This window comes from Bubalus kerabau, chromosome 15 (assembly GCF_029407905.1).
Source record: "Bubalus kerabau isolate K-KA32 ecotype Philippines breed swamp buffalo chromosome 15, PCC_UOA_SB_1v2, whole genome shotgun sequence".
Lineage (NCBI taxonomy): Eukaryota > Metazoa > Chordata > Mammalia > Artiodactyla > Bovidae > Bubalus > Bubalus kerabau.
In genome coordinates this window covers 45,687,640-45,702,234 of record NC_073638.1, presented here as the reverse complement: position 1 = coordinate 45,702,234, position 14,595 = coordinate 45,687,640, and the positions used below count along the sequence as shown (strand labels likewise).

Sequence of the window (14,595 nt, the reverse complement as noted above, 5' to 3'; positions counted from 1 at the left end):
CTGGCTACTGTGGACGCACTGGTAGGCATGGCTGGCCCCTGGTCCAGTTGGTTGCTAGGCCCTGCCTCATGCAGAGGCTACTGGCTGCTGGTGGAACTGATCTCAGAGGAGCTGGCTGCATGGCCTGGGGAGTCCTTGTCCTGGTGCTGTCGCACTGCTGAGGGGGGCTGGGTTGTGGCTGGCTTGAAGCCCAGGTTTGCCAGAGCTGATGTTGACCTGCCATTGGGTGGGGTTGGGGCATCTTGTGACTGGTTACAGAGTCTGGGATGACCTGGTGGTGGGTAGGGCCAGATCACAAGTGCCTGGCTTTGGGAGTACAGGGCTGCCAGGACTAGCTGGTCTGCTGTTGGGTGGAGCCAGATCCCAATGTGACCAGCTGTGGAGCTCTGGGTGGGGGTTCCAGGGCTGGTGCTGACCCACTGATGGGCAGATCCAGGTTTGGCTCTGGCCTGGGTCCTACAGGTGGTAGATGAGACCAGGTTCCAGGGCCATTGCTGGCCCACGGGTGGTTGGGGCTGGATTCCGGGGAAGCTGACTGAGGAGCCTGAGATATCTTAGAGCTGGTGTTTCCCTGCTGGTAGGTAGGGCCCCAGGGACTAGTGCTGACTAGCTGGGGGACATGGCTGGGTCCTGGTGCTAATGAACTAGGGGAAGGATTCCAAAATGGCTCTTGCCAGCGCCCATGTTTTCCTGGTAAAATCAACTCCCAAAGTGGCTGCTGTCAGTGTTGTGAGGGTAAGTCTCAGGTACCTTCTGCCTCCCTGGGAGGCTCTCCAAGATCAGCTACTTACTCAAGTTCCTTTCATACTACTGCTTCTACTCTGGATCTCAACATGTGAGATTTTGTGTGTGCCCTTTAAGAGCAGAGTCTGTGTTTCTCACAGCCTTCCAGGCTCTCCTGAAAGTAAGCCCTGCTGTTCCATGGGCTCATCTTCCTAGGGCAGGACCCCAGGGCTGAGAAGCTCAGTGTGGGGCTCAACCCTCTTGCTCCTTGAGAAACATGCTTGCAACTGTTCATGCCCATTAATGTTTTATCTGTATAAAGCAGATTACTTTGATCTATAGTTCAGATCTGTCTTCACATCCTGTCTGGCTGTTGTTAATTGTTGCCTATGTTCTCTTTTTATCTGGAGAATGGCTCTATTTTCCATACATACCACTTTTTTTTTCCTCTATAGAAGTACAAAGAAGAAAAAATACTTCTGGAATGAATTTAATTTTTATTTTCCATCATAAATTTCTGCACTGTCAATTATTTTTTTCCACAATTTATAATGTGAGTTTTAAACCCACAGAAATATTTTTGTTTTATTTACATTCTTTTCTCATCTAAACCAGCTGTGCTTTGATTTCAGCCTGTATCACTCCTATTGTATGTCCAATATTCTTAACATTGCAAATCATAGAATTAATTTTGATCATGTGTATTTTTTTTTTTTCAATCTCCCTTCTAACTGACTTAGGTGATGGAGCAGAATACAGAATTCAAATAAGGGAAAAATTTCGCATCATGTTAGATAAGAACCATTTGCTTGGGAAATCTGAAGATTTCTGTCATGAAATTGCTCAGGAAGGCCGAGAACTGTTGGAACGTTTGTTTGGTGAAGAAGTTGGAACCGAAGAGCAGCCGCAGACGGTGGTCCTTCAAGGGGCTGCTGGAATAGGCAAAACAACGTTGGTGAGAATGATGATGTTAGACTGGGCGCAGGGCAACCTCTACCAGCAGAAATTTACCCATGTTTTTTATCTCAATGCAAGAGAAATCAACCAGTTGAGAGAGAGAAGCTTTGTTCAGTTGCTGTCAAAGGACTGGCCCAGCACAGAAGGTCCCATTGAAAGGATTATGTCCCAGCCAAGTCGTCTCCTTTTTATTATTGATAGTTTTGATGAACTGAACTTTGCCTTTGAGGAGCCTGAGTTTGTGCTGTGCGCAGACTGGACCCAGGTACATCCTGTGTCCTTCCTCATGAGTAGTTTGCTGAGAAAAGTGATGCTCCCTGAGTCGTCCTTGTTGGTGACGACAAAACTCACAGCTTGGAGGAAACTAAAGCCTTTGTTGAAGAATCAGCATTCTATTCAGTTACTAGGTATGTCTGAGGATGCAAGACAGGAATATATTTACCAGTTTTTTGAAGACCAGAGTTGGGCCCTGCAAGTGTTCAGTTCCCTAAGAAACAATGTGATGCTTTTTAACATGTGCAAAGTCCCCGCAGTGTGCTGGGTCGTTTGTAATTGTCTGGAGCAGCAAATGGAAAAGGGTGGTGATATCACGCTGACTTGCAAGACAGCCACTTCTCTGTTTGCCTGCTGTATCTCTAGCTTGTTGACACAAGTAGATAGAAGCTTTCCTGGTCTACCCAGCCAAACCCAACTGAGGAGCCTGTGCCACTTGGCTGCCAGAGGAGTATGGACTATGACATATGTATTTTACAAGGAAAATCTCAGAAGACATGGGTTAGTGAAATCTGATGTGTCAATTTTCCTAGACACAAATATTCTTCAAAAGGACACAGAGTATGAAAACTGCTATGTGTTCACCCACCTACACATTCAGGAGTTTTTTGCAGCAATGTTCTATGTGTTGGAAGGCAATTGGGACAACAGGGACGATTCCCTTCAGTCTTTTGAAAATTTGGAGCTGGTGCTTGAAAGCAGCAGTTATAAAGACCCCCATTTGTTACAGATGAAATGCTTTTTGTTTGGCCTTTTGAATGAAGATCGAATGAAACAACTGGAGGAAACTTTTAACTGTACAATGTCACTGGAGGTGAAATGGACAATACTTCAGTGGATGGAAACACTGGGTAGCAGTGAACAGCTTCCATCACACCTGGTTTTTCTGGAGTTGTTTTTCCACTTGTATGAGACTCAAGATGAAGTATTTGTAAGCCAGGCAATGAGGTATTTCCAAAAGGTTGTCATTAATATTTGTGAGGAAATCCATTTGCTTTTGTCTTCATTCTGCCTGAAGCACTGCCAGTGTTTACGGACCATGAATCTGATGGTAACTGGGGTGTTTGAGAAGAAGATGTTAAACTCAAGCTTCCCACCTGAAACTTGGTAAGTGGGTTAGGTCATTTCCCTGGAAGTGCCCTGCAAGGGAATGAAGGACGTAGATGTTGTCAGAGGGAGGGGAGGAGTTGTTTAACTGAGGTCCCAGAGCCAGGATAACCTTTCAGAATTGTCCCACCTTGAGACAAGGAGGCCAGGCACTGAAACCCCCTATTGACCAGTCACAGCTACTGGTGAGGAATGGGCAAAAATGTGCCTGCAGTTGCTGTCTTGGCCTGAGGGCAATCCCCAGAGAAGCACTTGGCTGAGAGCTTCCAGCAACTAGGGAATGAGTGTTTCAGTTCTCAAGGAGGGAGGCAGCACAGTGCTAACTTCCGTCCACTATAATATATTCTTTTTAAAAAAACAGAGACCAGGAATTTCTTGCTGAACCCAGAGTACATAGCTCATTTGTCTGGGCTGTTTCACTTTACTGACCTCACTCACCTTCCCTATTACCCTGATATAGTTTGGCCTTTGCATGAAAGATTTAGCCCTTTATCACCATAAATAGTGAGATAAGAAATAGTAGGTGCTGAAGGAGTGTTTTGAAAGACTAAATGCACCTTCAGCATTTTATGCATAATATTTTACCCTCTCTCCTTTCTCAAGTTACTTTTTCTAACTCTCTTGAACTATGGTATCAGTTCCAGATTTAATTGATTAAGGGCTTGGGGCTTCCCTGGTGGCTCAGAGGGTAACGCGTCTGCTTGCATTGCAGGAGACCTGGGTTCGATCCCTGGGTCGGGAAGATCCCCTGGAGAAGGGAATGGCAACCCGCTCCAGTATTCTTGCCTGGGAAATCCCATGGACGGAGAATCCTGGTAGGCTACAGTCCATGGGGTCACAAAGAGTCGGACAGACTGAGCGACTTCACTTCATGTGGCACACAGCTATATAATCACAGAATATTTAACATGTTATCCAAGCTAATGCTGGTCAAAACCATATCTCAATTTATTTTTAAGATTATAAAACTGAGATTCAGAGAAGTTCACCCAGAAAGTTACAGTTATCAGTTATTGATTAAAGCACAGATCAAATAATAGCTAACATTTGCTTAACACATACCCAGTATCCCTCTAAGTACCAGCTCATTTAGTCTCCAATAATCCTACATAGGTGCTGTTATTTCCATTTTACTTATAAAAAACTGAGGTACCAAGAAGGAACATAACTTGATTGAGGTTACACATCTGATTATAGGTATTTGGTTTTCCAACTTTACCCAAGTTTTCTCATTGCCATTACATACAAATGTATTCCTCTTATAAGAACATGCATTCATTTGTCTTGGAACTGTGGAAGTAGGAATTGTAGGCTGGGATGCTATGACCTTTCCTGTCCTTAGGGAGTTGTGAGTAATCACCTGCAGTCAGTTTTCTTAATTCTGACTTCATAGTTCTACTTATAGAAGACATGATTGAACCCAGAACATTAGAATGTATTTTATGCCTAATAATAAGTATTAGGAAGGAATTCTAGCACCTGTATTGCTAGTCTTTGTGCTACTTTCCCCTCATCTATGTTATAGTGTTATCTGATACTAGAGTTGCCATTGTTGTGAAAATAAGAGACCGAGAATCCTGTGTTTTTTTAAAGGAGACATTATAGGTGACCTCAGCCTATTTTATGACATAACTACATTGTAAACCTCACAAGAGCGGGATCTCTTGTTCACCATTTTATACATAGTATGCAGTAAGCCCTTGAATGTCTGAATGAATGATTTACCACCTCAATCTCAAATTTAAGTTTTCTCAAATTTAAGACCCTGAGTGATGTAGAGACCACCCCTCTGCAATGTCATTCATCCCAATTTAAGCAAGGCACGGGGGAACCAATATTTATTGAGTAGTGAAGTGGATCACTATATTGCCATTTCAAACTACGTAGTTTTTTACATAAGAATTATTTTGAATTAAAGGCATCTGAGTTCCCAAAATTCCTTATTTGCCTAAAAGCGGAGCCTTCCAAAAGATCTCAGCTTTTTAAATTAGCTGTCATAAATCCCCTCCCCAGAGTAACTCTAATCTTGTCTTTGTGAAGGCAGCAGTTGGCACCACACTCAGACATTATTATCACCATCATATCTTCAGGCTCTCCTCCAAGGGGCCCGTTTACCTTACCAAAAAGCCATTTGTTTTCCTATAAGTGCCCTTTCTCCCTCTGCCTTTCCTCTAGTAATTGAGGTATATAGACTCCAAATTCCAACCACTCTTTTGAGTTACTTCTAACTGAGTAGCAAAGGACACTTGTTTTCACTCAGTACCATCTTCTAAGAGTTGCCTGAGCTGAAACAGATTTGTTGGTCTTTTCTTTTTCTAATCCTTTAGGCAAAGGTCTGGCAGTCACATTTTTCATTGGTGGCAAGACCTCTGTTCTGTGCTTCATACAAACGAACACTTGAGAGAAGTGATCTTGTGTCACAGCAACCTTGATGAATTAGCAATGAAGATTTTTAATCAAGAGCTAAGGCACCCAAACTGTAAACTACAAAAACTACGGTAAGTCTGGCATGAGAACATGGAGTTCTTCTACTTTCTTTCTTTATCCCGCCTCCCACTCCTACCCGTTAGGGGGAACTAGTAGTAAACAGAAATTAAAATCTACTGCATAACATACTCTTAAGAACACCAGCTATGGGAACGTCTGGATTTGTGGGAGCATAAGTAACTTTTTCTGGGGAAAACTGCACAGAGCGTAGAAGTGGTTGACCTGGTGTTTGAGGCTTGATTAGGAATTGTCTAGATAAAAAGGAACATAGAACTAAGGCATTCTACTCAGGTCAACAAAGCATTTTCAAAGATAAGTTCTGTTTTTTCCCTATTCAATACAATGCACAGATGTTAAGTGTTCAGTTCATTAGGTTTGACAGTTGCATACACCTTTGTAACTAATACCTAAAACAAGATAGAGAGTAATTCCCTCCCCTGGTAAAGTTTCCATGTGATCTTTTCTCTATTTACTTCTCTCACTCTGTCCTGGCCTAAAGGCAACCACTTTCTGACCTCTATGACTATGCATTAGCTTTGTCTGTTCTTGGAACTCATTTAGATTGATTTATGTGTTCATCTTATTTTGCTCAACAAAAGGTTTTTTGAAATTCATGTTATTGCATGTTTCAATCATTGTTTCTTTTAATTACTGATTAGCATTCCCTTGTAATGATACACTACAACTTGCTTACTCATTTTCTTGTTAATGGATCTCTGGATTATTTCCAGTTTATGGCTGTTATGAATAAGACTTCTATGAATATTTTGTACCAACCTTTTTTATGACATGTTCTTATCTCTTGGGCTAATACCTAAGGATGGAACTGTTAGCTCATAGATGTATATTTAACTTTTTAAAAAATTCCCAACCAGTTCTTCAAAGTGGTTTTACCATTTTATAATCTTGCCTGCATCGTATATACATTCCAGCTGCTCCTCATCCTTGCCAACATTTGCTATTTCCTTTTCAAAATTTTTATATCTTCATTTTATTTTAGATACCCTACCACTTTTTTACATTTGCTTGTTCACATCTCTCTCTCTTGTCTGTTGGCTCCACCAGGAGCTGGAACCGATCCTATTTTTCTCTGTATTCAATGCCCATCAATGTGCCCAATGCCTGATTGGTGCTCAGTAATATGTAGTGAATGCTGAACAAATAATTGAGACTTGTTGCTTCCATTAGCACTGGAGATGAATGTTGTTTTTTTTTTGGGGGGAAACAGGCTTCCCTTTAAATATTTCCCTTAGAATTTCAAGTAGATGAAGTCTGGTCGTGCATATATTTATAAATGTTGACATTTGCCCATATGTGATGATGAAGTAGTCAAGTCCTTTTCACTTACCCGCCTTCGTCTCCCCCACAGTGACCCTTCACTGGGTGCCACCAACTCAGATCTCAACAACAGCTAATACTGGGGCGTCCCAGGTGGCGCCAGTGGTAAAGAACCTGCCTACCAATGCAGGAGACATAAGAGACATGGGTTTGATCCCTGGGTCGGGAAGATCCCCTGGAGGAGGGCATGGCCACCCATTCCAATATTCTTGCCTGGAGAATCCCATGGACAGAGGAGCCTGCTGGACTACAGTCCAAGGGGTAGCAAAGAGTTAGACACAACTGAGGCAACGCAGCATGCAGTGTCTTCTCTGGGGTTAAATGGCTCCCTCTTTTAGAATGCAAGAGTCTCTTATGGGGGATAACACCATAAAGATGGCTCTCAGTCTTTCTCACCTTAGTGTCACCTTACTTACTCAAATCCCTTTTCCCTGACAAGGGGATTGTACTTTCAACTTACGTTTAGTGACTGCATTAGGGACCTTTACTATATGATGATACCTAGCACTCTAAATGGGTATAAAGCTTTATTCTTTTGGTGTGCTTGGCTGGATGCGGGGTGAGGGTGAAGGGTGAGTGATCTGCTAAAGTGAAGGGAGATGATATCACAGGTTTCTGAACGGTTAGAAGTATGACTATACTGGGCATTTGGGGCCAGCAGTGGCACTGGAGGACCCAGTCTTAAGTCTCTGACAAAGTTAGGAGATGGAAACTTAAAAATTGGCTGATTTAACTTACTTCATATTTTGCTTTCCATTGTCTCTCTCTCTACACCTAACAAAGCCCATGAGATGACAGGAAATATTTTGAAAAAATGTGTTTTGCTAATTATGCATATCAAATAGTTGATATTAACTGTGAACTCACATTGGCTTATTTAAAGGATTAATGTTGTGAATTAATGTTGTAATGCAGTATTTTGAATAGCCCCAATAATATTTGGTCATCATTCCTAAGACTAAAGAGTTAAAAAAAAAAAAAAAACAACAAAAAAAACCCTCTTCTGCTTTCCTTATGTTACACCTTCTTATCCTTCAAGGTTGAAAAAAAAATTGAGATTATTGGTTGTCAGGATATAATGGACATCTAAGTCATAACCCAGTCTTTTTCCTAGGCAGCATGCTGAATCCTGAGTATATGATCTTGACCTGGAATATGAGAAACCTAGGGTCAAATAAGAGATGGCAGAAATAGTTAGACAGTGTCTAAGAGCTGGGCTTGAAAAGAAAAGGATGTTGTAATCAGGGACAGAGATGATGATGTAATCTCTCCTGTGTATTTTTTCTTCTGAAGGTTGAGATTTACTTCTTTCCCTGACATTTGTCAGGGTATCTCTGGTTCTTTGACTCACAATCAGAATCTGATACATCTTGACCTGAAAGGGAGTGATATAGGGGATGATGGAGTGAAGTCATTATGTGAAGCCTTGAAACACCCAGACTGTAAACTACAGAATCTAAGGTAAGTCATGAGTTGTGTGTGTGTGTGTGTGTGTGTTTATAATTGAGACTTTTGTCTGTCCAAATAGACTCTTACAGCCTGGACTTGCTATTCTTTGGGCTAACTTAAATTTACTTTCCTGATATGAAATAGCAGGGATTAATAGATTCAGGCTTCTTTCCTCCCTACGGGACCTACAACTCCTTCCACTTCCCCCACTGAAGAACTCCATTGTATAGTTCTGTGTGTCTCCATCTTCTAAGTCTGGGGGAAAAAATGGGAGCAGACCCAAAATTTGTAAGTTTTTCATATTTAAATGCAGGCATACTCACTGTATCTTTGAACTCTCACAGAAAAGAATGTACCAACAGTGGGTGGGGTGTACAATGCTATCTATGGTGGACTAAATTTTTTAACTTAATTTTGGATAATGAATCCCCCTTACCTTATAACTGCAACACAGTGAGCAGGTCAGAAAGTTGAGGAAGATCAGTGCAGCAGCTGTCAAGATACTTGCTAGCTTTCACACACGACTGACAGGCCTGACCTTCTTTACAAAAGTGAGAAGGTTAGCAATCATACTTGGTCTCCACATTGTGTAACAGGTTTCAAGAAAGATCTTATTTTCCAAGGAAAGGCACTTAAATCAACTTCTCACAAAATAAAAACAACCAAAAAAGAAAACCAAAAAATCATTACACTAAGTTTTACCTTACAAGTTTTTGAAATCCTTAGGTTCAGTTCAGGGGAGCAAGACTGAATCTTGATACATGAAGGGCCAAGGTAAGGCTGTATTTGTGGGGAGCAAATTATAATCTCTATGTGGACAAAAACAAGTGAAATCTGAAACAAGACCTTCTTTTTGACAAGAGGCAAAAATATCATTGGGATTTTTTAAAGTCTTACCAGTTTTTACGGGATGAAATTCACAGGATATCTGCAAAGTTTTTGGTTAATTCTTGACCATGTGTAGAGTTCAGTTGTCAGCAGGCCAGCCTAGGTAGGGTATTGGTTTTACCAACTACAAGGACATTTTAGGTCACTTTGAGGAAATTTCTCCTCTATCCAAGCATAAAACATATTAGCAGCAAAGAGTTGTTAAATGGAGGGAAAGATGTTTTCTTGTAGTGGGAGCCATGGAGCCAAGAAAAATGCCTTGGCACTTGACAGATCAGCAGGACGTGATAAGATTCCTTTCATCAGTTGGGATTTGAATAAGGCATTCCACTGATGAACCCTGATGTAGGCCCAATTATTAGACTTTCAAATAGGAAACCATTTCTCCGAGTCAACTATTACAGGGCTGTTGCACCAGTGCGTAGAATGTTTGGAGGCAGAAGTCATCAGAGCTCTGTATATTGTCTATCACTGTATTCTGGAGGGCTGTTTTCTCAGTGTGGGTGGCCACTGGGGAGTAATCAGTCTCATAAACATTTCATATCATGAAATATTCCTAGGAAAAACTCCAGTTCTGTGTTTGCTTTAGGCCTCCTGTTATGAGAGTTAGAAACAGCTTGAGTGGCCACGATTGTCTAGTTTAGGCATAGATCATGCTGAGCTTAACATTTTAGAATTGCATTTTGATGTTTTACTCCCCCTGCTGAATGTAGATGATGTGGGCAGCAAAAGTGTTGATAAATTAGTGGGTCTTTGCCAGTCTGTTTCACCAAATATGATCCCCAATTGCTACAGGGACTTAGCAAATTTAGAAATAGTGTTTTAAAACAATTTAAACTGTAAAGAGACTCATATAACCCTTGCAAATAAACATATTGCAAAGGTACACACAATCACTAATTTTCATGTGACTATTTCACTCGGATGTTTACCAAAGGTTTTCCCCACAAGAGGAGAAAGATCTTGTCTCCCTGTCTTAATAACTTCTTCCACATTGTGATAACAGGGTAGCTCTTAAAATATGTTGAACACATGGGAGGGGGAGATCTTGGACATGCATTTACTGCCTAATTGTGCCCGGAACCCTGTCTTACTTTGCCTATACTCTGCTCTTGTGGTTACAAGCAAGGTGAGGGAGCAATCATTGGTTCCACCAAACAGCCACCTGAAGAATGCCAAAATGGTATAAATGCAAAACACCCCTTAGTTCCCCAAAGGTTTTGAGTTAGAGGACTAACATTCTAGAAAGGGAGCATCTAAAATGGTTGCTAGAAGAAACTGACTAGTTGCCAAATATAAGCAGAAGGTACTTGAGAATGTCAAATATCCACAGTCTTGGCTCTATTATTAAGTAGAATAGAATACTTTATAATATTAATAGGTAGAGTGCATATGGTCCAGTAGAAATGTTTACTTTTCCAGGCTTGAGGAACTTGTAGTTTATTACAATTGTTTACAGTCCTTAAGAGCTCAGAGCGTAATGAGTCATGATAAACATGCACAGACTTTGGCAAAGTCAGAGTATACACTTTGAAACTAGAAGTTCTGCCATCTGCATAGGTGATACAGCAGGCAGAGACTTGAAAACTACCAATTCTCTCTTCTCTCTTACAAAAATCTTTCATTCATCAGTTTTAATAAACCTTCATACGTATATTTATACAGCTTCATAATCACCCCAAATAAGGCTTAAATGAAGTATCATTTAAACATTTAAGCCCTAACTTTTAAAATGTGAATAATATGGGATATAAGACAACTCATTGATTTGGGGGAATTATTTGATCTATAAGGGAACTGTAAGATTTTGCTATATAATTTGAGTAATAGGAACAAGAAATGGTAACAGATTATTATAAGAATGTAATTTATTTTCTGTCTTTGAAGTTTAATTTCTGTATATGTCTTTAGATAAGCACACATTACTAATTCTTAAAATGTTACATTACTCTGAGCCTCCAAAATCAATGAGTAGGTTTAGAAAATATATTTGACATTAAGGATAGTATAATCACTGTTAGTAACTATGAATTTAGCAAAACAGTTTTATATCTCAAAGCTTGACCCAGATATCATGATGTTTATAATATTATCTGTTTCCAAGATTTATAAAATTATAATTTATAAAGATGTCATTTATTTAACTCATTTAAATAATACACACAGATTTACATTTATATTCTTTTAAATATTAGCATAATAATTTGATCTATAAGAGAACTGTAAGAGATTTAAGTTCTTTAATTTAGATTTATTGTTAAAGAAATGGAAAACCTTATGTGATAGAAAAAAACCACGTGTGCATTTTTATTTCTCACTTTCATAAAATCGGGAGAAGTCCCATAGACATTTTAAGTCTCAAATTTTGGACCAAATTAACTTATCCCATGATTTACCTTGCTTTAGAACAGGCGCATGAAGCCTATCCCACTAATGTAAAGGCCCTTTCTCTTGTGAGCATCATTTCCCTGGCACCTGTGGTACATTCAGCCCCTATGTGGGTAACAGACAACTTCCACAACCATTCTGCTTTAGCAACAACTCCATTCTGCTGTATCTCAATTTCTAGTTCATATCAAACAACTCATCTCACACTCAGCAACAACAAGAAATAACCTGCAAATTAAACAACATGCATTTTTAGAAAAGGAAAATACACTCAGACAGCTGTTCTGAGCTCCCCAAGAGTTCATGCTCTAGGACAGCAGGTGGTCCTCACCGAGGAATGGTGGCTTTCTTGGGTGATGCCTTTTGAGTGGCAGTTTTCTTACCATAATCCTGTAGCACAGGAGAGCTTAACTCCACTGGGTCTCAACTCATGAATGAAGCTGTAGCAGCTTCCATCAGATAAAATTCTACCCTGACCATCTCTTGAACTGAGATAACTTACTCTAGGAGTATAGATTCCTTCCTCTCAGTCCCATTGCCTAAGGACCATTTTATGGACTAGTGTCCCATGACAACTCATAAGAGCCACAAACAGCAATCAATAAGAACAACAAAAGAATAAAAATTATAATGTGCTTACTTTAAAGGGGCTATGGAAGTTTTCAGCCAAGGGCCTCATTTTAGTGGCAACATTAAGAGACTGGTTCTCCAGAAAGACCTAAAAGTAAGTTAGTGCATCTTCTCTGTTTTGCTGGTTCATTGATTAGGGATTAAGCATGGAGTCACAAACCTCAGCTCTCACCTTCCCTTTTGATTGAGTCACTGGTGATTGATATTACATATTAATAATAATAAGACAGGGCCTTCAAACTCTAGAAAAAATTATATATTTTTATTATTGTAATGTGAGATGAGAGTACTAATAAATCTTTTTCTGATTTAACAAAATTCTTTCAATATTTGTAACATTTAGGAATTCCAAAATACAATTTGAGTATTGAAAGAAAGATACATTATTATACAGGGCAATCAAAATTACAGACTTAAAAGCACTTAATGGTTGTTCTCACAAGACATAGCAACAATCTATAAGGTTCAGGTACCTTATAAGATTCCCTTGTTATGATAAAACAATAAAACACAGCAAAAATATTCTTAGAAAATATTTTCTGATTTATGATACCATCTGCTTTTCTTTGCAGATGCAAGGGAAAGAGGGATCATTTTCTTTTTATGAGGCTGATATTTCATTCATCAAGCATTAGGAGGTCCATAGCTGAAATTCTATTAACTGGCACAAAGAAAAGAGATTGAGAAACTTAAACTTATAATATGGAAAAGATAAAAGCAAAATAGATTATGATTCTAAGGACCATTTTATGGACCAGTGTTCCATGACAACTCATAAGAGCCACAGACAGCAATCAATAAGAACAACAAAAGAATAAAAATTACAATGTGCCTACTTTAAAGAGGCTTTGGAAGTTTTCAGCCAAGGGCCTCATTTTAGTGGCAACATTAAGAGACTGGTTAATGGGACACTGGGGCATGTACTGTTTATATCTCCAGTCAGAAGCATTTTTTAACGTTTCAGTACCACTTCTATTTCTTGATTCATAAATGAGCTACATTTTGTTTCATGTCCAGCAAGTTATAGTGCCTGCTTTTAATTGGTAATTATTAGTTATTACTCTTCAGGGTTCCCGCTCATATGTATGCTTGATCAAATTCAACAGGATTACAGTATTTAAAATACCCTATGTAAAGCAATGCATTTAGTATATCTCTGTCATATAATTTCCAGTATGTTCATTTAATCTAGGATTACAAGGGCTAGATATTCTACCTTTCGAACTCTTCTAAAACTTTCTATCATGGCAACACACATGATTGCAGCAATTATTTAGACTTAATTCTATAAATTTAATTTTTAATCAGTGTGTACTGCTAGTTTTTTGGTTTTGTTTTCTTAAACTCACCTTTCTCACTGTATAAAATCTTAATTTTGATTCATTGCACCATTGGCTAACACAATTTTAAACTAATGTTTTCATGCAGCGTGTGTGAATGATACATATGCCGACTTCCTTTATATCCTTGGATTGCCTTCATAGATATTCAGCATATCTGGGTCTCAGGCCTCCACTCTCTTCTGCACACTTTGACTTAGCTACATCACTTTCTAACATCTAGGTTTCTAAAGAGAAGTCTGAGAATAATCTGCCACTTCTGCTGCACCTTCCCAGACTTTCTCACTAGTGTTCTCAGAATTTTTTCAAATTAGTTTTACATTTTGTTCCTTTCGACCCTGATGCTGGGAAAGATTGAAGACAGGAGGCGAAGGGGATGACAGAGGACCAGATGGTTGGATGGCATCACTGACTCAATGGACATGAGTTTGAGCAAGCTCCAGGAGTTGGTGATGGACAGGCAAGGCTGGCATGCTTTAGTCCATGGGGTTTGCAAAGAGTCGGTCACAACAGGGCAACTGAGCAACTGAACTGAACTTTTGAACTGCTGGAAACCTTTGTTTTTTCCCTGTCAGAAATGATTTCTTTAATTTTTTAAAATGACTTCAGGGCTCACTCTCTTGCATGTACTGTCTCTGTGTCTCTTTTTTAAGAGCATCTGATAGTCTTGAGAGTCCCTTGGACTGCATGGAGATCCAACCAGTCCATTCTGAAGGAGATCAGTCCTGGGTGTTCATTGGAAGGACTGATGCTGAAGCTGAAACTCCAATACTTTGGCCACCTCATGCAAAGAGCTGACTCATTGGAAAAGACCCCGATGCTGGGAGGGATTGAGGGCAGGAGGAGGAGGGGACGACAGAGGATGAGATGGCTGGATGGCATCACCGACTCAATGGACATGAGTCTGAGTGAACTCCGGGAGTTGGTGATGGACAGGGAGGCCTGGCGTGCTGCAATTCATGGGGTCGCAAAGAGTTGGGCACGACTGAGCGACTGAACTGAACTGATAGTCAAT

At 40.0% G+C, this 14,595-nt stretch overlaps 1 protein-coding gene across 5 annotated transcripts in view; it reads left to right on the top strand.

Annotated features, from left to right (window-relative positions):
* The window catches only part of NLRP14 (NLR family pyrin domain containing 14), a 43,756-nt gene that overhangs the window by 11,596 nt on the left and 17,565 nt on the right, over nt 1-14,595 (top strand). For all 5 annotated transcript variants that reach the window (XM_055548784.1, XM_055548783.1, XM_055548780.1 and 2 more), the window contains exons 4-6: nt 1,464-3,060; nt 5,388-5,558; nt 8,179-8,346. In XM_055548784.1, the coding sequence (XP_055404759.1) occupies nt 1,464-3,060; nt 5,388-5,558; nt 8,179-8,346 (1,936 nt within the window). The remainder of the gene's footprint in view (nt 1-1,463; nt 3,061-5,387; nt 5,559-8,178; nt 8,347-14,595) is intronic.